The 25,852-nt window shown below is 35.1% G+C and overlaps 1 protein-coding gene across 5 annotated transcripts in view; it reads right to left on the bottom strand.

Annotated features, from left to right (window-relative positions):
- Positions 1–1,122: 1,122 nt before the first annotated feature.
- KIFAP3 (kinesin associated protein 3) overlaps positions 1,123–25,852 on the bottom strand; it is a 147,527-nt gene continuing 122,797 nt past the window's right edge. For 2 of the 5 annotated variants that reach the window (XM_037985979.2, XM_007989550.3), the window contains exons 20-21: positions 5,580–5,648; positions 1,123–1,576 (exon numbers count right to left, since the gene is read on the bottom strand). In XM_037985979.2, the coding sequence (XP_037841907.1) occupies positions 5,603–5,648 (46 nt within the window). In that variant the 3' untranslated portion in view covers positions 1,123–1,576; positions 5,580–5,602. Of the gene's footprint in view, positions 1,577–5,579; positions 5,649–22,488; positions 25,778–25,852 lie in introns of those variants that run through there. The other 3 variants (XM_007989549.3, XM_007989548.3, XM_037985978.2) reach the window with 2 other exon arrangements.

Here is a 25,852-nt window from a genome sequence, read left to right as displayed (position 1 = left end):
TGTCATTGACTAAGTCACTTAACCTCTCCTGGCCACAGTTTTTTTGACTGCAAAAAGAGTTGGACAGGGTTGCTTCTAAGGCCTTTTCCAGCTTTAATATTTTATGGTTAAAATAGAAACTATGACAAATAAACGTATGTTTTCCGAAGGATCAAAGGCATAAACATACCTCAGATTTACATCCCCTAAGGTGCATCATATACTTCCTTACACATAGCAGGTAGTCAGGAAAATATCTGTTGATTACATTTAAATTCTTTATGTGATTGGTTTCTTAAATAAGTAGGCAGACTGAGTTATTTCAAAGGCCTTTTCCAAATGTTATCCTCTGCTTAAAATGTAATTTAAGCCAAATAAATAGTGTAGTTAGATCAACGAGATTTTAAATTCAAGATCAGAAGTCTCATCTTTGATCTATGTATTCCCTTTGAAGCTTCATATTTCCTTCCATAGCAGGTGATCATGGAACTATCTCTGATTATAGTTATTATTATGGTTATTTGTTTGCTTAGCTTTTCAAGTAGAATTGAACATTTTTCTCAATATGAAAACACTGAACTACTTTCAAAACCCATTATTATATAATGTCCATCCATTTCTTGCTATCTAAATCTATGTTATAAAAACAAGTGAATAATTGGGAACTGGGTACCAAAGTGAGTGAAATATTCTTTTCCTTAGTTTTCCATAGTGAGACTTTTAATTAGCTTTCCCATGGTTTAGATACTAAATTTATGAAGAATAAAAGTTAAAAGCCAAATGCTAATCTTGTATCACCGCTTGTCTTGTATACTAGTTGTCCTAGGATTTCTATATTACAACTAGGAAGACGTCAATTAAAACCTCTGAAGAGACTCTAACCATAAATAACTTATGGCATATGTTCCATTATTCATTGAAAACTCATAGTTAATAAACTTTGGGAAGGAAACTTTCAGGCACATGGCATGGAATATGAAGGTGATGTTCTTTTTATACATTTTAAAGGTAGCATATATTATAGGAATTACTCAAGACTTTACAAGCAGAAAAAAAGGACAAAAAATAAAACTCATGTGCACCGTATGTTAACATATAATTCGTAATGAAACGTATGAAATATAAACACATGACTTTCACTTATTCATTTTCACTTTACACTTTTTAATTGAAATTAAGTTAGTCACTTAACGTACATAATGCAGTGTTTCTTTTCCAGTCTAGTAGCTTTTCAGCATTCAGTTTTGAGGCTCATGGGAAATGTTACTCAGTATCAAGATGTGGTCTGATGAGTGAACAATGTCAGTATCGACTGTACTTAACAGAAGACAGAAGGGGCTGGGGTTAATCTGCAGCTAACAACATATAAAAATAAAAACAAACACAGACCCACAATAACATCAACATGCATTATTAGGCAAAGATCCAAAATTAACCCAACCCACACAGATTTCTTCTAAGCTGAGGTAACGCATGGAAACAGATACTTTATCAAGATCCATAGCCATAGTAGTAAGGTTCATCAGGGCGGAATCCATATGCTGTGGCAGGGCGTCCAAGAATGCCAACTGGTTGGCCAAAGCCATCCATTCCAAGGCTAAAAAAGAGAAAAAGGAATGATAAGCTACGTTTTTCATCACACATCCACAATGCAGATTAAGAGGCCTAGATTTTTATACCCCCAACATTCTCCTCCTAGCAGGGATAGTGATTTATGTGGATATCACTAACTTTTTTTCTTAAGGTTAATAGAGCCATTAAACGTGTATATAATAAAATACTTCTAACAATGTGTGTTAAAAGTATGAGAAACCTCTGTCAGTAGGTACTATTCTAAACAAAGTGGAAGAATCAAGTTAGAAAAGTTTTATTTAATGAATTACTTATATATGGCTCTTAGGCAAAAATATGAAAAGATTTTACATGCTTGCAATGATCAGTAATATATTGCTAGGGAATGATAAAAATAAAACTGTAGTAAAGTGAGTTTTGCTGTTTATAATGTCTTTTCATATGACGATATGGGACTAATTCCACTTTTAGTAAAAACATGTGTTTGAGTTATATCAGTGAACTCTCATGCAGGGCCAAATCATACCATAAGCCTATGATTAAAAGAACAAGATAAGGAATTTGACAAAATGTGAAAATTAGTCAGATTTGATCTGCAAATCCTTCCTCTGATTCCTCAATGCAAACAATTACAAAAAGTATCTATTTCTTTTGAGTGACAGCAAGGCAATTACAAATTCTGGTTCAACTTATTCTATGGAAATAACAGAAACCCAAAGATAACCTTCAGAGCTGTAAAGATAGCTTCAAATATGTTAAACTTCATGATTATTAAAAAAATTACCTGTTGATCTATTAATACATTATTTAGAGGAAAATCTGTTCTCCAAAGTCCTTTTTAAAGGTCAGGGAATTATCCGACACTTAGGAAAATGACAAAGTATTAATGTTGCCAGGCAGAATATGGTGGCCTTAACATGCTCATGCATAGCTCATGCAGTGAATGCTAGTGAGCTTGACTTCCAATCAATAGAAACCATTTGTAATGCAGAAATGTAAGTTTTGGAAAAATAAAACATATTTAAATGATTTAAGTTTGCACTACATGAGGAGATGGAAAGATAATTTTCCCTCAATAGCAAAAGCTGAATCTGATGAAAAAATATATTCACATAGGCACTAACTCTCTGTCACACTCAGAGTGAGATTAAGTTGACACACTTTAGAAGTAACTATTAAAATGTTAAGGTTTTAAACAAATATGTGTGTGTGTGTGTGCATGCATGCTGGTGTGTATTAAGATGGAACTAAAGAGTAAATGTAAAGAGCCAAAATACATATAACACATACTGGTCCAGTGAGTCTACCCTTTAGGAGAATGGAAGTTCTGAAATACAAGTTTCAGGTTAGCATTTGTACTGAGCAGTCCTCGACACAATTTATTGTTTTGGGCTCCTCCTACATCAAAACTTTGTCTATAGTTTCCCAAAGTTGGTTGAAATTTTTAAGTCTACATTTTATTTTGAAATGGTAAAAATATAAGCACCTTTTCTTACTTTGGTCTCATGGGAAGAGAGACTAAATTTTGTGATGAGGGAATCAAGAGGTAGCTTAACAGATGTTTCAGAAATTAGTGGAGTCAGTGAACTAAGAGGCACTGGTATCAGCTTAAAATTAGAGTAAAAGTTATTGAAAACTTTTCTCTGCAAGCACTAAGGCTAACAAGTAATTATCTATCTAAAGAACTCTCCATTATACAACTGTTGATTACATAGCTTGGATTTCAACTTGTTCCTTCTTCATCTTTCTGTTTATTACCTGTCTTTAACCAGTCCTTATCATTTTTAGCAACTCCTCTGAGGCCAAACAGCAGTAAACTTAGGTTAAACTCAAGTTAATCTTATGTTCGTTTCTCAATCTGGGGGCTATGGCAAGATCTATTTCAGTAATTTGAAAACAAGAGGCATATATGGGACAGTGAGGAAATATGAAAAGGCACCTTCAAAACAGAGTATCTCACAGATGACTTGTTAGCAATATCACTGTAATTTTATCTAAAAGAAGATGGTCCTCAGAAGGGAGTTTGCCAGTCGTTGGCACAAAACAAGGAGCTTCTCGGCTACAATGCTGGTTGTAGCCACCTAAGCAATTGTGTGGTGATCTGGTAAGCTATAACACCATAAGGAATATCTGGCCTTTTTTGCAGTTTGGTCCTCAGTCAGGAAGGGAATTTAACATTCTCAGAGTCTGAGGCCATTCTACATTCAAGTTGCAAAATTCTCCCCCTTTTTAAAATTTCTATGACTAATAGGCAAACTATTGATCATTGTTTTCCCATGTAATTTGCCAACAGGCTAAATAATAAACTTAGATATTACATAATCTACCTGATGGTTATAACTTCCATTGTACATTAACAAATGGATTTTTTTTCTTTTTAAAATATGTCATGCACATTGTTGATAAGAATCAGAAGTCCCAGGTCAGTGAAGGAATGACCCTTGAGCACTGATGAGTCTGAGTTTCTGAACCTATAAATCTCTGGTCTTGAACAGCATGGTCTTTAGGTTACTATGGTAAAGATCTATTTATGCAGTCAACAGTTCACCCAGAGACACCTGTGGGTATTACAGTGTAGAGGACATCATTTAATTTTCTGAATTTCTATATACAAATATCATTTGGGGAAAAAGGAATAAAATTTGAAACCAAACTCTAAGATGATCTTTTCTGGAATTCTTCATTATGTATCACAGATGAACTTGCTGTTTAAAGAAAAAAATATTTAAAACATTTATAATCAGTTTAGAAAATACGTTGACATAGGTCCTAGGTCCTTTTGTATTATGAAAAATCAACTATATCTATAGAATTAATACATTTTTAATTAAATTCACTGTGAAACAAATAGTTTGTTTCTTTAATCCCTCTCATTTGATTCTTTCTAATATAGTGGGGGAAATTAGGCTTTCCAGGATGCTAAAACCTGGAGATATTCTTTTGGAATATGTAGACACTTTACTTTTTTCCTTGGGAAAAGGATATAGCCTTGCTAATGCTGAGTTTAGTTCAAAACCAGGAGAGTTTTCCTTTAAACAGAAGCAGATAGATTCTTCATGTAAGTTCTTGAAGGAGATAGAAACTATGAATATAGAAAGGCATTGTTGCAGCAAAAATTGTGCTTTCCTGATCTGGAAAGACTTGACTTCAATGGTGTGTATCACAGGAATTTGTATGCCCTCACTAGGGGCCCTGAGAAGCAAGGAAAAGTAAGCTGTGATATGCCACATCTGCTCTTGCCTTGTGTGACCATTTTGCTTCAGATACCAGTTTGAATATGTGGCTACTTATAAGTATACTGGAATTTAATCCAATCTTGTAGGGTGCGTGTCTCTGTATGTACATAGTTTCTTCTTGCTACTCCTAACCCACATAAAAAGTGGTGTATCCCTCTAGATTAGTATATGCCACTATTATAGTACTTTTTCTTTACAGGATTGGTTATTTAGTGTCATTTCACCTTTATCCTTAATGTTCAGATAACATATTTTGGACCTTTGAATCACCAAAATACAGTGTCTCTTCCTGAAAATACATAATTCTGGTCCAAAGAAAATAGTTATTGTTTATTGCGAAAAGATAACCAGGAATGATAAGGGCAAAAAGTCAACCTGCCGTTAAGTTTTATTTCCCAAGAACAATTATTTCTGGGTACCTAGGAAGAAAAATGACAAGTTCTTTAAAAGACAAAAATTATATTTAAAACTCAACAACAAATAGAAAACCACATCTAGAGTGTGTTTTTTAAAATAAATTTAGAAATCTAATTAGCATTCAGCAAGCAGAAGACTGAGTTTTCACTAATATTTACAAGACTTCAAACACATTTGTAATAGCAATCATTAGAATTCTAAACTTGAGATGATTTAGAGCAGGAAAAAAGAAATCTGGAAATGACAAGTGATGCTTCACATGCAGCACATAACAAGGGAATGGCAGCCAGTAAGGAATCCCAGGCACTCACAGGCTCTTATTAAATTTCTGGGCCAGAGTTGACATTCCTGTAGAAAGAGAAGAAAATCACCTACCTCTGGCTGTTTGTGAGGCTTAATTAGTGCGTATTTGTAAAGCACTTTGAAATCCTTGGATGAAAAGTGCTGCATAAGTGAAAAGTATCATTATTTTATTAAAATGAGATAAAAGCAACACAAGTCTTTTTCTTCTTTTAAATTCCTAGGTCAGCAATATCAATGTAGAGCAAGTAATGAATTTATTAGTAAATGGCTAAAAAAAAAGAATAAATGCAGGCCAAATTATTTTTTCATAGGCTCATGGAAATCTGACTTGGGAACATTTTAAGAAATAATCTTGGCTATACTTTTATTCACAACATCCTTGACAGGGTCTATCCAGCTCTTGTCTGAACACCTCCAGAAAGAAGTGCTCACTACTTTGTCAAGGCAGTTCATTCCATTTATGGATATGTAAAACTGTTGGAAAGTTCTTTATTACACAGCTCTAAAATCCAGTTCAATTAGTCTTAGAATTACCCTCTGAAACCACACAAGGAGTCCAATTCCTCTTTGATATGACTGCTTCACAACCCTGGTTTACTCAAGCCTCATTACATGGTCTTCAATCTTTACCATCTCACTTGCTCTCTAAAACCACTTCCATTTTCTAGTGTTTGTCTTCAAATGAAGAAGCTAAAATTAACATGATACTTATGATGTGGTCTGAAACCAGTACAGAATAAAAGATCCTATATCTGACTTTATACTATTGTAGGCTAAAACTGTATTAATCTTAAACAAAATTTTTAAGAAGATATTATCACAAAGTTGCCTAATATTGACTGCTTATAATTGTGTATATATGTGTATATGTATATATATAACATTGAGTTGTATGTAGTTATATAATATTGAGTTATATGTAACATTAAGTTTTTTATATATATGTACAGTTGTGTGTGTACATACACACACATATTCAAAATTTACTTATAACTACCATGCTGAATTTCATCTTTTTAGTCTGAGTCTGTCTTTAGGGATTCTATTCTTCCCAAGACAAAATCATTTATGACTACATATTTATAAATAGGCAACAGTGATTTTTCTTAACAAACTGGTCTTTGTGATCCATCAGGTAATATTGAAGGCTGGAATTCTTTTGGAATTGTCAAGTGAAAGAATTTAACATGAGCTGTTATAGGAAGAAACTTTCCAGGATATTATAAAACCATATGAAATTAATTCTTCATAATTTCTTAGAATACCTCATTCTTTTTATGAATTTCTCCAGTATATTGATTATAGAATCAAAATCAGTATTTAGTATGTTTACCTTTCTAAGTAAATTGTTAATTGATCATCAGGGTAATTTCAGCTTAAGTATGATTTGTCATGGGAAATTTAGGTCTATTGTAATAGTGACTCTATATACCATTTGCTCATCCATTCACCTATACCAATAGTAGAAACATTTATTGAGTTCCTACAATGTGGTAAGTATAGTTTTGGAAGCCAAGAAGAAAACACATGCTGGGAAGGCAATAATAAATAAGACATAGTCCTTGACTATAAGGATTGGAGGCACCTAACATGGAAGAAATATTCTGATAATAACCTGATGTCATACTACTGTAGCATATGTATAAATTGCTACAGAAGAAAAGAGGGGGGCCAAATATTTAACATAAGAGTATCTTAGAGACATGTACAAATTGCTACAGGAGAATCTTGGCAGCTAGAAAGTCTTCATACAAAATACTTTGATTTAATGCATCTGTTACTTCCTGACGTATTTTGTTATTGTATTTCTTTCCCATTAGAAAATAAACACCATGGAGGGCAAGGACTGTCTTGGCCATTGCTATATCCCTAGCCTCTAGTATTGTATCTGACATGTATTCAAAAAATACATGAATTCATGAATGAATGAGTCTTAAAGGACAAGTAAGATTTCACAGGCGAAGAGAGACAGAATTCCTGATGGTGGAGCAGCCTGAGCAACAGAGAGGAGTGGCCGATGAAGAGCAAATGGTTTGTTATGGTTAAAGTTTTAAATTTATGTTATCAGCAAGTGGCAGGAGATAAGGCTAGAAAGGGCGGTTAGGACTAGATATTGAAGCTTTTCATAAAGCTAAGAACTGGTGGCTCTGGAGAGTCATCAACGGTTCCTAAGAAAGAGATGACCAAATTCTATATTTTGGAAAGATAATTGTAGTAGGAAAGGGGGTTGAGATGCAAAATCATAAACACTGAAGAAACTATTACAGCTGTCCAAATGTGAAGTAATGAGAACCTACAGAGGGGTACTGGCAGAAATAACAATGATCAAATATGCTACAATTCACAACAACGTTATCTTTTCTCTTTTTTTTTTTTTTTTTTTTTTTTTTTAAGAAGGAATCTTACTCTGTTGCCCAGGCTGCAGTGCAGTAGCGTGATCTTGGCTCACTGCAACCTCTGCCACCCGGGTTCAAGTGATTCTCCTGCCTCAGCCTCCCAAGTAGCTGGGATTAAGGTGTGTGCCACCACACCCGGCTAATTTTTCTATTTTTAGTAGAGACTGGGTTTCAGCATCTTGGCCAGGCTGGTCTTGAACTCCTGACCTTGTGATCCACCCGTTTCGGCCTCCCAAAGTGCTGGGATTACAGGCGTGAGTCACTGTGCCCGGACCATCTTTTCTCGTTTAAAATAGTTTTATTAGGCCAGGTACTGTTGCTCATGCCTAAAATCCCAGCACTTTGGGAGGCTGAGGTAGGCAGATTGCCTGAGCCCAGGAGTTCAAGACATGGGAAAACCTCATTTCTACAAAAATACAGAAAACTATCCAGGCATGGTGGTGCACACCTATGGTTCCAGCTACTTATGGGATTGAAGCAGGAGGATCACTTGAGCCCAGGAGGTTGGAGGCTGCAGTGAGCCATCACCGCCACTGCACTCCAGTCTGGGAAACAGTGAGTGAGTGAGACCCTGTCTCAAAAAAAAAAAAAAAAAAATTAAAGTTATACCTTTACATGTTGGGGACTGAGACTTAAGGAGAAGAATTTCAAAACTGTCTGGAAATTTTAAAGGTTATAGTTAATTGGAATGGAGCAAATTTTGCCCTCTTAGTATGGGAATATGCTTCATCAAATGACTGAGATGCTGTGGTATTCCACATAGATGAAATCAGACTGTAGAAGAAGCTTGCCCCTATTTTCTACAGGGCTGAACTATTCTTGAAAAAGAGAATATTTTCTCCTTGAAATTCTTACAATAAGAAGAGATGTGCAGATTGAATGAAACAATGAGTATAAAACAATACCTAACACTAGTAAAATGATGTGTTACTACATCGAGATCTAAATGTTTGTCATTTATAGACCAACCACTAGATGGAGAGCTTGTCTTACCACTGAATTTCAGGTACTTTCACAAAGTTTCAAAGCAAGGATTATTAAATTTAAACTTCTCAGCACATTTAACATTCATAGAATGTGGCGTCCATTGCTTTCGCAGATAATTAATGTCCAGTTTTATGATTATGAAATAATTTACAGCTAAATAGAAATACCTATCAGTTACATGCAAAAAAAGTTTTGTGAATGTTGGGTGCCTAAGAAAATAGGTTATAAGAAAAGATGCTAATTGTCTTGAACACTGAAAAAAGTAACATGCATGAATGTTAAAGTACTATTACTATAACATAGCTTCTAAAATTTTTCATTGACCTGATATTAATGGCATCTTGTTTCTATAAATCTATATGTAATAAATATATATTTTAAGTTGCTCAAAGGTATTACTCATTTCTTTGGACCTGAACTTTTGTATTGTTGAGAAAATAAAATCCAAGAGCATGGTTAAGAAGTCTTCTAATGAGTTTCACCGGCATATATCAAGTTTAGTTGTCATTTTCCATTTAGTTTTATTCTTAATCTTTTATATGCATAATTATAACTTTTTCTTTTATTATAATAAAAAAAGTGGCTAAAGCATCTTAAAGACTCTTATTCTTAATGAATTCAAACTAGTGTTTTTTTCCAAAAATCAAGGGCAAATTATATGAGTAGTGGGAGGCTGTATTTAAAATACTCATCTAAAAACATTTTTTGAAGGACATCTGTCAGTTCTAAGGGTGAAAACACCTTGGGGAAAACTCCTTTCAATTTAGTTACTACACTGAGATACTTCAGATAAAAACTAATTTGTACTAATGATGAAGGGAACATGTGTAAAATAGTCACTGATTTATTCTAAATGGTAAAGAAATTCCATTTCATTGACTGTCCTCTAATTTCATTCAAGTTATACTTCTCTTCTTATACATCTTAATCTGTTGATTAACCTGCCTCCAGAGTATTATTTTAGTGACTATATTTTAATGTGGAGATGTTATACTTGGTACTTTTTGATGGTATATCATTGCATTAATTTTTCTATTCCTTTTTATTAATTTACTTATTTTTTTTGCATTTTATATAGTCTCATTGAGATTCTTCTATTAACTGTAATTCTCAGGCATCCTAACACTCTTGCTGTTAGAGCGCTTGTCTTATACTGTCATGTACTTTACTAAGCTTTCTTTTTTTCTTTTCTTTTTTTTCCCCCGAGACGGAGTCTTACTCTGTTACCAGGCTGGAGTGCTATGGCACGGTCTTGGCTCACTGCAACCTCCGACTCCTGGGTTCAAGTGATTCTCCTGCCTCAGCCTCCCAAGTAGCTGGGACTACAGGCATGTGCCACCACACCCAGCTAATTTTTGTATTTTTAGTAGACGGAGTTTCACCATGTTGGCCAGGATGGTCTCGAACTCTTGACCTCAGGCAATCCACCCGCCCTGGCCTCCCAAAGTGCTGGAATCACAGGCTTTACTAAGCTTTAAAACAAGGCTTTTCAAATTTAAACTCCTCAGCATATTGAACATTGATAAAATGTAATTTCCATTACAATCTGATGATTCTCTTTCATGATGGTCCTTTTTATGTTTTCATTGATATGAAGTCTCATTATATTGCCCAGGCTTGAGTATTGTGGCTATTCACAGGCACAATCATGGTGCACTGCAGCCTCCAACTCTTGGCCTCAAGTCATCCTCTACCTCAGCCTCCAGAGTAGCTAAGACTACAGGTATGCACTGCTGCACCTGGTTCCTTTCTTTGTGTACTTTGTAATATTTTATTGTGCTTTCAACTTCATTTTTTTTCCTGTCTGTTGGCTCTTGAGCTGTGGAATTATTTCTACAGAGAGGTTCTGTATTTGTTTATAATGTATCAGGGCCCTGGGCAGTTCCACTGTCCTGAAACAATCTAAATGGCAATTTCTTGACTAAGGTTCCCTGAATTAAGTATATGGTGTAAATTCTGAACCCACTCATGTGCATGAAACAAGCTTGTGACTTCTCTTTCACATGAGTGACTATCTTCCCCTACTGAGGGTCTTTGAGCACAGACAAGTTTTGGCCACTTCTCTGGGCTGGTGAATTAACATGATTTAGTCCTCTTTTCAACTGATGAGAAAAAGGTAGACCTTTGAAATTCCAGGCTTTATTTAGAGAATTCAGTTCCATCTTCCTTTACCAAATAACCCATACCTAGTTCAATATTCCTGTGGGTGTTTTTTTTGTCATTGGGGTATTCCCTATCTTTCTTATGAACTTGGTCATGTAAGTTTCTGTTACATTTTTGTCTACCATTTACATATTATCTGTATAGCAGTAGTCCCTGCCAAATTAGCTCAGTCTACCATCTTGCTGGAAGTCCTTTTCATTTTATTATCACTATTTTTTTTTGACGTGGAGTTTCACTCTTCTTGCCCAGGCAGGAGTGCAATGGTGCAATCCTGGCTCACTGCAACCTCCACCTCCTGGATTCAAGTGATTCTCCTGCCTTAGCCTCCCAAATAGCTGGGATTACAGGCCCACGCCACAATGCCTGGATAATTTTTGTATTTTTAGTAGAGACAGGGTTTTGCCATGTTGGCCAGGCTAGCCTCAAACTCCTGAACTCAGGTGATCCACCTGCCTCAGCCTCCCAAAATGTTGGGATTACAGGTGTAAGCCACCATGTCTGACCCATTTTATTATTATTTATCTGCACATTCAAAGAAAAAAAATATAAATTTTAGATTTCTCTGGCTCACAGTAGGCTTTCTTGAAGAGAACAATGACTTGCAAGAAATAACTGGAGCCATTAAAAGATATTTTATTTTTCCTTATTTGTAGTTATTAACAGAAAAAATGCTCTAATAGGTACCTAATGGAAGTTGTCAGATGTGATTATCAAGTTGAAGTGAATATTTACTCAAACGTATAATGGTCTCAGGCTTTTTCTGGCAATATTTTAATGAAGGTATGCCATCTAGTCATCTTTAACTTACATTTCTTCCATTAAGTACAAGGACTTCCTTAAAATTGGCAGTTCTATACTATCAAGCAATGCTTCATTTCATACCACCAAATGTTAAGGGAACTTGCTGAGTGGCTTAAATAACCCCTAGGTCAATAAACCGAGTCATTAGCACCTCCTTTAAATAATTGTTTGTCTGTTACTGGTTCAACATTTATATAATCTGTCATAATACCCTGGTTTTCTAAGGTAAAAAAATTACTGCTATAGGCTTAAACTAGAGAATATCATGTAAGTAGCAATGTTTTTTCAGTGATAGTTTAACTATACTGTCTGGTACTGAGTGAGTTAAAGCCTGAACACCACAACTAATTACTATGTAATGCTAACCTTAGTTGCTGGTTCATTTTGAGACTCTTTAAAAATATGAACTGTGTATTTTACCCCTATGCACTCTCTTAATGATTTGTTTTTTTAGACTGTAATCACTTCCAGCCATCAGTTATACTTTTGGTCTCTACATATGCACTTCTCCAAGCACAAATATTTCTTTTTCCTATTGGTCTGCCAGCCCTGTCAGAGCAAATTTCACTTTAAACTAAATGCTATGATACTTAAAACCTCTTGGATTACTCAGGCTGCTAGTGTGATCTGTAACCTTCCAAGAATGACAGCTGAACTTTCCAATTTGCTTATAGTGTTTGGGGAACTAGAAAGCACATGCCAAAAGGAAAATGTTTCTGATGTTGAACAGAAAGGAAAGTTCTTGTTGGAGGTGGGGGCAAGAGACTATTAAGTACTGAAAAATACTAATAAGAAATGAAAAGAAACTAAACATGCTGTAAAGTCTAAGACCTCAAACATAATTCAAAAGTTAATACTAGTACTAAAAACTCTGGTTAAACTGGTTAAAATATGAAAAATAACCTTTAGTTACTGTAATTTAAGCGCCAACCAGAATCTTAAAGTGATAATGCACTATTGAAATGAACAAATTCAAAAAATGGAATATAAAATTATCACAAGTAGTACACAAAATGGGCTATATCAACTCCCCATCTTTCTTTATAAAACAGGCAAGTCTGACATATGAACAAAAATAAAAGTTAATACAGTCATCTAACATGCATGCTACCTCCATGGACATAATAAGAGTCTCTCTTATATGAACAAAAAACACTACTGACATAACACCAGTCTTTTTTTCTTTTCTTTTTTTTAATTAATGTTAAGTTTTTTGTTAAAACTTGTGTCTCCAAAATCCTTAAACAAATCATTCAGTTTGGGAACATTTTGGAATAGTTTTGAAACTTTTCACTTCAAGGAAGCAGATAAATGTTTGTCTTAAAAAAATCCTGAAAATCTTATCAAACATAAGATGCTTAATATAAAATCTCCTATTTATTTCATAATCTACTTATTCATTTGTGTCAGTATTTTTTAGGCTAAAATAATAGTCAAATTACATTTGGATGATAAAAATTGAGCAATGACTGATAAAGACGTTTCTGGAAAGCTAAATCAAACTAACATTTTTCCAAAATTGAGGGCAAACATATAGATAATAGGAACTATATTTAAACACATTAAAAGTGCATCTTTTTAAATAGCTAAGCATAATTTAAAAAATTTGATTCTAAACTTATAATTGCAAATACACACACACACACAAGGGCATTTCCTTGCTTTACAAGGGCATTTCAAAAGATTTATATTGGGCAGTATTATTTGATGTTTTGCAGCCATTAATTCAGTAATTTCCGTAATAAACACAGGTCGGAAAAATATATCACAGTTATTTAATGTCCTCTAGAACGTTTAGGATCTCAGAATACTACATAATATAACAGAAATGCATTAGAAGAACAGGTATTAAAGTAAATCTCTACCGTTATAAGCTTTCTTGATCCTTAAGACTATATTAAACTGTTACATTATAGGTTTCTTTTTTAAAAAAGGTAAATTCATTTTCTGTTCAGGTGTAAGACTATAGATTGTAAGATTACATGTCTTCTGATGATGAAGCATGGTGTTTCTATATCACCTTCAAAGAATAGGGCTAAGCATCCTTTGGTCACACTTTGCATTGATATAAACAAATTCAGTATAGACTGGAATGTAGAAATATATGACAATTGTTTATCTGACTTGTAAGAGTCATATTTTAAGTTAAAATTATTCTTAAATCAGCCTAAGGAAACACTATCTTTTTTCTTCTTTGTCACTCATGTAAATGAGCATTTCCCCTCTTAATTTAAGGACTAGCAATTAAGTTTATGAAATTCAGCCAAATGAACTTAAGTACAAACTATGAACTTATCAATAACTCCTAAATTTTCTTAACGTTAGTAGGGTGCAATTACTTCAAAACTAGAATATCTGAATGGGATTTGTGTCTCCACTGATAACTTGTTTCAGTCTATATCCATAACTAACTTTGACATGACTTCTTTCTTTGTAAAATAAGAATAATGGCTATATCTTTTAACACCTCTATGCCTTGAAATTATTGTATTTCCAAGAAAAGTACCCATATATTGTATATATTTGGTGGTGTTATTGTTATGACATGAAAATGATGAATACTTCCCTAGAAATGCTTAGGAAATTCTGGCTTCTGCCTAATGATCTAGACAGTTAAGGGATACTCTATCATACTTGGCAAGCTTCATACACATGCTTTCTGTTTGCCTTTATAGGGCTCCTACATAATTCATAGAGATTTATGCCTCCACATAGGCATACTAATTGTTGTTGCACTAAAATAATGCCATGGCCAATCGTTCTTTCCTTTTACCGTAGTAAGACTGGACTGTTTGTATTAAGATTGTTCAATCAAAACCCTTTAGATTCTATGTCATGATTGATGAAAATAACACCGTTAGGGATGAAACTTACTGATTCTAGTTACATGCTTTTTCATCTTATTTTATACTCAGTTAGTTTATTTTGAAAGTAGTTAATCAAGGGTAAGGTTTTTAGTTATCTCATGTAAATCATCGCTTCCCACATTGTACACATTCCTACACTCAGGTTTACTGCCAGTGTTGGCTTCTCTTAGAAAAGTGCACACAGGTCATGAAAACGTTTAGGGTGGAGTATTTTCATTCTGCGATGTGTGTTGTCTTTGGGCTTGTGCCAACCTAACAATCTGGCACTTATAAGCAAAGCTGGGCAACTATGAGAATTCTTTAGGGAGATGGAATGCACCATACATTTTTGAGATTATCTAGGCTTTAGACAGTATTCTGAATGAGCATATAGGTATATCTATATTAGTTATTTCAAGTATGCAGGAAAAGGGACAAATTGATTCAATTTAAAATAACTATGGTATCTACTTGCTGATGGCAAACGGTATCTCCCTTCCCTAGACTTTGTTGGGGGATCACGTAACATGCAACTGTACAAAATTGTAATAGTTTCTTTTTCCCCATAGTGTATAAAAAGAATGAGATAAATTATAATAGCCTAATATTTATGAAGGCTTTGAAAACTTTTTAAAAAATACTTTTAAAAATATTTGAATGCTTTTTAAAAATACTTTTTTTGAGATTTTTAGGAACTCTTAAAATGCTTTTTAAAAACACTTTTTTAATGCATTTTACAATGTTTTTAAAAAATATTTTTTGACTTTTAAGAGCTCTTGCATATTTATCACCTCAAAAATATCTCAGCATGAAGTTGGGCACCTTTATCAATATAGCTTTATAGGGTTTCTTGTATAAATTTGAAAAGATGTAAATTTTAAGCTACAGTTGCATTTAAAAAATTTACTTGCCTAACTATGTTCATAGAAGCCTCCTCCCATCCTTTCACACTTGAGGGGCTCTAAATTAGCCACTTGATACTGTCTACACAAATCTGGATTCCTTTTTAAGATCACTGTGCCTTTTAATTTCTGACAGGCCAGTAGGAAGGTGCTTTGTTTTGGCTGGAAAACCCTGAAAAATCGGGGTGTATCAACTTTAGATATAGTTTCTTCTAAAGCTAAACAAAGAAAACAGGCTTAAAATATATAAAATACATTATATTTCTTAAGATATAATGTTGACTTATGTTTATAAAAAGAGAATTATGTTCAGGAAATCATTGATTATGTTCCTGTTTAAGTGTATTCAAAAGACTATTTAAAATCCTTAGCTTATTCAAAGGGTGCAAGACAGCTTTTGTTAATTGTGCCTTTCAACTCTAAAATGAGACCATAGAAATATGTAGCTTTTACTTAAGAATCAAAATAAATACACACAGATTTTACATATACCCATAATTAACTATATTAGAAAAATGATTAGAAAATTACTAATAATTATGTTTAAACACAAAACAAAGTAGCATTTGAAAATAAATTATATTACAGAGTCCCACACTTGTCTCTTTGGAGCAGGTCTGAGTTCTATCTAATTCATGGAGGAACTGAGCGTTAGATTACCAAGTAATTTGGGCTAATACTGGAAGACTGCGTGTTAGCCTAAAATTCCTACACGTAAATTCTATAAGATTATAGTTCATAATTAATCCTTTAACTCCAGACATCACCTCCATTTTCAAATGACCACTTTTTTAAAATTAGAAAACTTGATGCATTTTAACAAATCCTTTATAATTTAAAACTCTTCCAATGAAAAGTGTTAAAAATTCATCAATAGCTATGATGTCAGTGTTAAAAGAATTTCAAAGACTAAAATGTTTGTCTCTTGTTCCCTTGGGAGTATCTATCTATGTAAAATGAAAAGTCAGTTTTAACTCAGTAACACTTTCACCCATGAGATGGAGTCACAGAAAATCAACATTTATATCAAGCTCCTTGATAAAATGGTTCTCCCCAAACCTGTAATTATTCAAATTACATTTTTTAGGACTCTGATGTGTTTCTAAAGAGGGAATATCTCTATTACAAAGACACCAAAAGCTGTTGTTTCGACTAATCCTTCCAAACTACTTATTGCTGTAAAGAAGTAATTAAACATTAGTGAATTATCAGACCATCAAAGTACGATGTTTTATGAAACAGCATATATAATTTAAAAAGTTATATTTCAGAAATAATGTGGTTCTTTGACAAATATTGTACTGCTTAGCTTAGAATGCTATAAAATCTGGACCTATTTACTTTTTTCTAAGAAAATTCACATTCTCTAGAATTTTTGGGTGTGTGTATAAGAAGATACTAAAGGTCTGTGTTTTTGTACCAGAAGTAAGTTAATGAATGACACACTCCAAATATCATGCTCTTCATAAAATATAAGGAGGGAGAGTATTATTTAAGATAAAGTGGCATTCTTTTCTAAATATCATTAATTCTGTTTCCTCTAAAAATTAAGAATTCAGAAATGTTTAAGATGTTTATTCTACTGGAAATATTTCCAATAGACAAATATTATTTATTCTATTTACAGTAGAAGAAACATCTTAAACATCTGAGTTCTCCTTAATTTTTAGAGGAATATATATATATATCAAGATATTGGAATAACATACAAGTGGGCAGAAACAGATGAAAGACCATTGATGTCCAGATACTGACAACGTGGTATTACTTTTATAAGCCTGATAATACTATTACCCTTAATTATTTTCAAAACAGAAAGCTGAAAGAATAATAAATAGAATGCTTTAACTCATCTCAAAAAATTATACTTTTAACCCTGAACTACATAAGCCTCTTAAAGAGAAAGAGATTATTTCTTACTGACCTCTATATCCCTAGACCTCATCCAAGTGCTTGTCAACTAAAAAGGTTATGAATAAAGGACATTTTAAGTGTTAAAAGCAAACATTAAGTGATTCTATATTTTATCCTATATTTTGTGCTTTATAAAGTTAATTTCACCTGTCATCACAGAAACTTTAAGTAAAATTATAAGTATCTTTTGGAAATAACAGCAATAACAACAAAAAAATCCCAACAGCATATATACTATTTTTATGATTTATTGACTATTAACAGATCATTAGTTATAACCTGGTAATAAGAAAGAAACACAAACAAGGAAACTCTATTCATTTTAAGTATGGAGTAGTATTTGTTGCTACAGAACTTAAGCTATTGCACTATGAAAACTACTACAGATTTTTAAAATATTCTGATTATCCTCTAAAAATACAACCAACTAAAGATAAAACTTTAAGATACAAGTCTAAAGATACAACTTTAAGATCCTCTAAAGATACAAGCAACTTTAATATCCTCTAAAGTCATAACCATCCTCTAAAATTACACTATCCTCTAAAGATACAGCCGTAAAAATTCTTAAAACAAATACTCCTTGATGTTTAAACATAGAGCCATTTCTCCAGGTACAACAAAACTGAAAAAAAAAATTTTACAGCAAATCAGCAATGAAATTGACTATAACTGAAATTATGTGACTTCCAAGCATGTATTCTACTGATCTTTCTCCATGAAAAATATAACTCCAAGAAAATAATTATTTTGCAATTCTAGTCAGTTGGTTATTGCTATTATTAATGAGAAATTGAACACTAATCATATTATTTCTTCCTCCATTATGGTGAACCTATAATGTTTCTTTAGGCTAAAGTAAATGGACTAGAAATATGATTTTACACACTCGTAATATTGGGACATTATAAGAGTTATTTTTGAAAATAAAAGAAAATTTTTCTGAGAGAGATTGTGCTTATATTCAGTATAGATGGGTACTTCTCGGTATATTTAATTAGACTTGTAGTAGTATAGTACAAGTACACTAAGAATCACTTAACTGGATCTTAATTATGAAGGCAAGCATCTTCATTTGTGTAAAATATACCTATTTAAAGTCTGTTTTTATCTTACCTAGGTTATTAAAAAATTTTCCCATATAGCATAGGCTCCTATCAACAATTTTATAATACAAAGCATATGATACTGTAAGCAGGATATATAATACACATCTACTTGATTATATATTTAATAGATGATATGCATTGTACATTTGAAAGGATACTGAAATAGTAAAAATTAAAATTAAGAAATTATAAAAAAGTTCACACTGAAAATAAAACAGCATGGGAAATGTCTTAATACTGGCTCTGACGTTTATAACTTTTATTAAACAAACGTCTATTAAGAACCTAGTGTGTGCCAGTAGATACAACTTGGAAAAAGACAGTCAAAGTTCTTGCCCATCTAGAGACTGTATTCTTGTGGTAGGAGGGAGAATAAACAAGTGAACAAAAATTAAACTACTAGGTTAGATGAGGGAGAAGCAGCTTCTTTGATAATTCTCTTAGGAAAAGACTCTCTGAAGAAGTAATATTTGAACTGAGATTTGAAAGGTAAGAAGAAGCCAGTTATTTAAAAAGTTGAAAGACTATTCAAGTTAAGCGCAAAGGTGATGAAGTGAGAAAGAACTTGGTGAATGTCTGGGGAAGAGAAGGGGTTCCAGTGTGGGTAGAATTCACAAGCAACTATAACTGGAACATTTGATGAGGCTGGAGATGTAGAGAAGTGTCGAATAATGCAGGACTTTATAGAACATGGTAAGAAATTTGTGTTTTATTACAGGAGTATGGGGAGCCACTGAAGGCAGGTGAGAGATGTGGTATGACATACTTGAAAATGATCATGATGGCTACTGTGGAAAAAATGAAGCAGAAGGGAAGTGTAAAAGCAGGAATATTAGGCTATTGAATGGTTCAGGTGGCAGATGATGGTGGCATGGAATAGGGTACTAACAGTGAAAATGGAAATAAATAGCCAAATTTCAGACCTACTCTAGAAATGAAATGAAAACAATAGGACATGCAGATGGTTTGCAGTGGAGAGAGAGGCTACTGATGAAGAAAAGGGAGATAATAAGGAAGATTCCAAAGTTTAAAGCTTGAACTACTGGGTGGATGGTGGTGACACATACTGAGATGAGAAGATTATGGGAGGAACCTGTTTATATGTGAGAAATCAAAAGCTAAGTTTGATAATTTTACTAAACATTCAATTGGATAGCATAAGGAATAAGGATGGTGCTGAAAGGACAAGTCTAATCTAAAAATATAAGTTTACAAATGGTACTTAAAGCCATGGATCTGGATGTAATCCTAGGTGTGGTGGGTGCAGTTAGAAAAGAGGGTCCCCCCAAATAGGGTATGGACAGAGAACAGGGATATAGCCCTGAAGTAACCAGCATTTAAATATGGAAAACAGAATGAATAGCCAGCAAAGAACACTGGGAAGGAATGACAAAGGGCTTGGGAGGAAAATCAGAAAAATGGGGTATCTATCTTGAGAGCTGAAAGAAGGGAGTTTCAAAAAGCAGGGGCCTGGTCAACTGTGTCAAAACCAGCTGAGAGGTAAAGATGAGAATGGTCCATTAGATTTGGCAATATGATGACTACTGGTGATTCTGACAAGACTGGGTAAGTTGAAGAGCACATGCAAGTCTTTTGAGAAGTTATGGATAAAGGGAATTGAGAAACAGGCAGTAGTTGGAGTATGATGTGGGGCCAAAGAGTTTAACTTTGTAGATTCTGATTTATGTTTATGCTGACTTATGATTTATGTATATCTGATTGTGTATGCTGACAGGAATGATCCAGTAGAGGGGAAAAGAGTGATGACAAAAAGAAGTCCTTGAAAAGACAAGAATGGGGTCTAGAATAAAAATGGGTTGACTGGATTTTGAAAAAACTTCCTTCATTGTAACAGAAGGTGGGCAAACGTAAGAATAGTTTATTGATTGAGTGGTGGCAAGACAACCTTGGGCAAGTTGCTTAAACCTACACGTTTCAGTTTTCTTAATAATAGTGTCTCCCTTCAGCTGTTGTGAAGAGTAAATTAGATAAGGGATGTAATAAATAGCAATTCATATACTGCCTGGCACTCACTAATTTCAATAATTGCCATCATCATTATTGGTCCATCTATCTCATATTGTACATAGATCTGAAACCATTTAGAGTAGCAGCCCACAACCTTTTTGGCACCAGGTACTGGTTGTGTGGAAGACTTTTTCCATAGATGGGGGAGGACAGACAATTTTAGGATGAAACTGTTCCACCTCAGATCATCAAGCATTAGTTAGATCCTCATAAGGCGCACGCAACCTAGATCCCTCGCATGCAGAGTTCACAACAGGGTTCGTGCTCCTGTGAGAATCTAAGGCCGCTGCTGATGTGTCACCTCCTGCTGTGTGGCCCAGTTCCCAACAGGCCATGGACAGGTACTGGCCCGGGAATTGGGGGCCTCTGATTTAGAGAATACCATTTAAAATAACACAATTAGAATAAAGATTGTGTATGTCACTGAAGTCTGCATTGTTTCTACTCCTTTCTAGCAGTTTCATTTAAAACTTTACTGGGTTGTTCATGTCCCCAAAACAAATTCTTTTGAGCAGCTGCACTTGTTTAAGATGTGTGTGTGTGTGTGTTTTAAAGAACAACAAAAACTGAAGAAAACAATCTTCATGCAGAAACTTTCTGTGGACTTTCAAGGTTAGAATTTTGGGCAGATTTAAAGTTGCAAAGAAACAAAGAAGCAAACCATAGAACAGGCCCTCAGATAAAGTCTAAAATTCTGTTTTCACCTTCATCTTTTTTTCACATGCAAACTATTATGTTACAATTTAAGTAGACATAGGTCTATTTGAAAACAATTCTAAGAATATAAGCTACATTTTGAAAGTTCAACATTCCAGCATTGTACCTAATACCTTTTGAAAAGGCCCTGTGAGTGCTGCACTCTCTTTCCTTTAAAATGTTCAAACCACTCCTCTTACCCTCCTCTTGTATTGGGGTAACTAACAACAGGCACTTCCCCAAAAGTGGATCCTCTTTTTATCAGGAGATCTGACTTTACTGTCCCCAATTCAAAAATAGTCTTCTGAGTTCTCAATACACTTTTAGTTACTGCTTTTACGATAGTCATCTAAATCAATACATGAGTATTACGTATTTTTGATCTATCTCAACATTTTTATTTTTATGAGGATGGGAATAATTTTTTCTGTGAAATTAGATGGCTAAAACAGTAACTGACTTCGGTCTTCTGGGAAAATATAAGCTGATTTCCTTTTTAAATTTATTTTATAAAATTTCATATTTCTATATGTAAATTTGACCTAATACAAAGATATAATAAAATGTATTTATTCAATGACTGTCACCCAAGATGGCCCCCTGAGGGTGAACTTCTTGACAAAGAAGTTGCTAACTTCCAGTTGCCAACCACAAAAACAAAGCAGTAGAAAAGATAAGAGGTGTAAGTAAAAATTATATTTAACCTGTATTAACTGAATCAGATTATTAATGCCTCAACTGAAAGATTTCATTGTAACAAAAAAGAAAATAAATATGATTCTTCATGCACTTTACTATGAGAATGCACATATTAATGTATAAAATTCAGCTTGCTTAAATGTGATTTTGAAATTCCAATTGATTTATTTAACATATTCATAATATTTCCTTTATGTGTGTAAGGACCCATTTGATAAGATGGTTTAGTGTATGTTAACAACAACGTTATTTTTACTCTAAGAAGAGCTCTTATAAAGTGGAACTTTAATTTTTTGAAATCCTTGAAATTCCCTTAAATTTCCTTAAGTACTGTGGTGTCTTCTCTATAACGAAAACCGGAAAAATAACATTATGGCTCATTAAATAAACCCAGTAAGTACAAACTTATGTTGAAACTAAACATACAAAATAACGAAATAACAAACCATTTTATTTTATTTGAGAAAAAAGAAAAAAAGCCTTGGTCTTTTAAAAGGATTGAAATAGACTCAATTTATGGAGTCTTGGAATCTTCACAGTAGTGCAGACGAACTTCCACTTGCCCTCCCCTGCCCCACCTCCCGCACACTTTCTCCTCTTAGTTTATTCACATTTTAAATCTTCCAAGTTTGGCCTGCAACCACTTGACTGGATAAAGTAGGTCACTTGAAAAGGAAGAAAGCCCAATAAAATGAATTGCAAAGACAACAAGATTAAACTGATTGCGCTGTTTTCATACATTGTAGCTGAAATTCTGCAAATATGCAGTTGGCTGTGGTTTGGCATTCAACAGCATGTGATCAGTAAGAAGGAGGAAATTTTATTCTCATTAACTGCTGCAGATTTACTGCAGTGAAAAAGGGCTATGTAACTCGAGATGTGACAGTACAGAAAGATCAAAGCCATGGACTGGAAACTAAATAAACCCTCTGGCTACTTCCTGCAAGGAAAATTCACTTTGGCAATGTAAAACAGAGCCCAGTTAAAAACTACTCTCAGTTTTATGAGCTGTCACAGCAGTTCAAGTGGTTTGGACTGGCTGAGTTTATAACATTATATTTCCTTGTTTTTGTCTTAGATACTTCTGTAAGCGGTTTTAAAGACGCCCTCGACCCCTTTAAAAAATACAACAACAAAAAACTAATTTCTTTTGGTTGAAACCAAGAAGGTAACCACTAAACTTATTAACGCAGGTAGGTCTTCATTTGCACATTCCTTTCTCATTTAAAACAGCTTAATACTTTATTCTTAGATTTATTTGGTAATATAAATTTACTTAATAATTCATCTATGATCTGTACAATTCCTATTCAGAATAAGTGCAAATCAGTTTACAGAGCCCATATGGCTCATATCTGAGGAGTAAACTATTTGTAATAGCACATCTGTAAGGACTATGGGCAATATGGAGATTATGGGAATTAATATTACATTTAAAATTACATTTGAAAACGGTTGGCCCTAGGTTTTAGCTGTTTCTTAAAAAACAAATACCTTAGAAAAAATACCTAGTTTAATATTTCTAATACAAGAAATCTAACAACTGTTCATAAATAGTTAAATTACATTGTTAAATCAATGAAGACAAAAATAGGCTAGATTAAATTTACCTTAAATTAGAAAATATCCTTGAGTTAAGGAGTAAGCTCAATATCATTACATTCATATTTAAAGGAAATAAAAGATGACATGCTGTATTTCTCTCCCTTATTTTTTTGGAGGGGGTAGTGATGCTTATTAACCAATTACACATAATTTTGTTATTCTCATTATAATATGAAGGAGCAAGCCTTTATGATGGTAATTTGCATTATATTCTCTTAAAAATCATTTTTTTTTTTTTAAATAAGAGCATTTCCTAGGACAAATATGTCATAAGAGCAGTCATCTTTGCTTAAAGACTTTCTTCCTTTCCATTCAAATTTACAACTAATTTCTACCTGTAAAGCCAACAACAATGCAATTAATACATGTGAAAAGTATATGACCTTTAACACTAGACAATCACTCTTAAATGGTGATGATATAATTAACTTGCCAGATACAACTGGATTAGCTTCCGTGTCATCTTTTCTTGTAGAAAGCTACACCATAATTGACATGTTAACATTTTCAAAGGTTCCAGTCATATTCAGGTTACGTTTTTTTAAATTTATAGACTCAATTACGCTGAATTTCTTCCACTAAGTGAAAGTCCTAGTGTCACAGGATTCTTGGGGTGTTGCTTCGCCACCCAGAAACCATTGTGGCTGGGCGGTACCTTCTGCCTGAGCATTGTTTGCGGCCGCTGGGCTCGTTCTGTCCACTCGGCCAGGTAGGCTGTGCTCAACTTGCGCTACCAACCTGCATCCCACACCAGTCACAGGTTAGCCAGGTGTGGAGCGGCAAGGGGTGTGTGGGTAAGCGAATGCAGGGCCTGGTCACCACACACAGCAGGCATGCTGGCTGACTGGCTGCTACGGCAGGGTGGGCAGCTCCAGGCACTGGTACAGGTGCTGGCTCCGTGCAAGGCTGCAGATGGACCAGATGTACTGCACCCAGCTTCTGCTCTGAGCAGCTGCATCTGGATGAGGGGAACACAGAGGCGCCCAGAAGCCTAGAGAAACCGGGAACCACAGAGCCCCACAGAGGGTGTCACAGCCCTGGCTCAGGAGCACCTAGGTCTGGGCTCTTGGAAGAGCCACAGCTCTTCTCTCCTTCTCTTTTCCCGCAACATGGCGAGTGGGGGCGATGTGTTTCAGCCCCATTTGTTACAGCTCTTTGAGTCCTGCCATTCAGGTCCCAAGTTCTTGTTTCACATCCAGGAAGAATGAGGTAAGTGGACAACTGGAGGGTAAGCAAAGGGGAAGAGGAGCTCCACTGAGTGACAGAACAGCTCTCAGGAGACCCAAAGTTGTAGCTCCTTTCTGCAGGCGGCCTGATGAGTGTCCAGCTCTCAGCAGAGAAGAGATCTGCAGTGGGTAGCTCCTTACAGCAAGCAAGTAATCACCACATCTGTACAAGTCTGGCTGAGCCTGGGGTTTTTATAGGCTCAGAAGGGAGGAAGTGCATGCTGATGGCTGGCCATAGACAGGGCCAGAAAAAGTACAAGTTCTCACTTTGGGTGGAAGACTCCACCTGGAACCGGCAGTCTGGTCCCCAGGCTCAGGCCATCCCTGACTAGAAGGTAGGGTTTCACTGGGGACTCACCCCTTCCCCAGGAGCCTGCCTGTTGCCATCAACTTGCCATCCACTGCGCCCAGGCAGCCCATACTAAGCCACCTTCAGCACCCCCTGGCCTCCCTCCCTGAGCTTGTAGGTGCCCAAAGCTTCAGAGGGGGCTGGGGCAGTGCGGGGCAGGGCAGGGGGCCGGCGGGGCGGGGGGTGCTAGTATGTCAGGGCTGCTCCAAGTGCAGGCACACCCAGCCAGATCATGACAGTGCCTGGGCTTGGCTTCAACTTTGCTACAAAACTGGAGTAGGTGCCGGCAGCAGGGAGAGGCCAGGGAACGGAAGCAGGCACTTCAGAAACTGCAGGGGCAGGGGGCCTTCCCCAGGCTCCCAGGAGCACTAGGATGACCTGGTCTCAAGCTGTAGCTGGGTGGGTGCAGCTGCACCCAGGAGCGCAGCGGGCAGGGCTCCTGCCTCTTCCCAGCCTCACAGCTGTGTAGCTCGCAGCGTCAGCTTTGCCTCCCCAACTGCAGCTGGCATCCCTGCAGCAGCTGCTCCAGATGGGTCACTGCCGCCATCACTAATAAAGTGACAATAAATTTGGTTTTATTTGGGAGCATCTTCGGGCTTTCTATACAGCTAACATGCGTGCCTT

The sequence above is a fragment of the Chlorocebus sabaeus genome, chromosome 25 (assembly GCF_047675955.1).
Source record: "Chlorocebus sabaeus isolate Y175 chromosome 25, mChlSab1.0.hap1, whole genome shotgun sequence".
In the NCBI taxonomy this organism is placed as follows: domain Eukaryota; kingdom Metazoa; phylum Chordata; class Mammalia; order Primates; family Cercopithecidae; genus Chlorocebus; species Chlorocebus sabaeus.
This window is presented reverse-complemented; position numbering and strand designations above follow the sequence as displayed.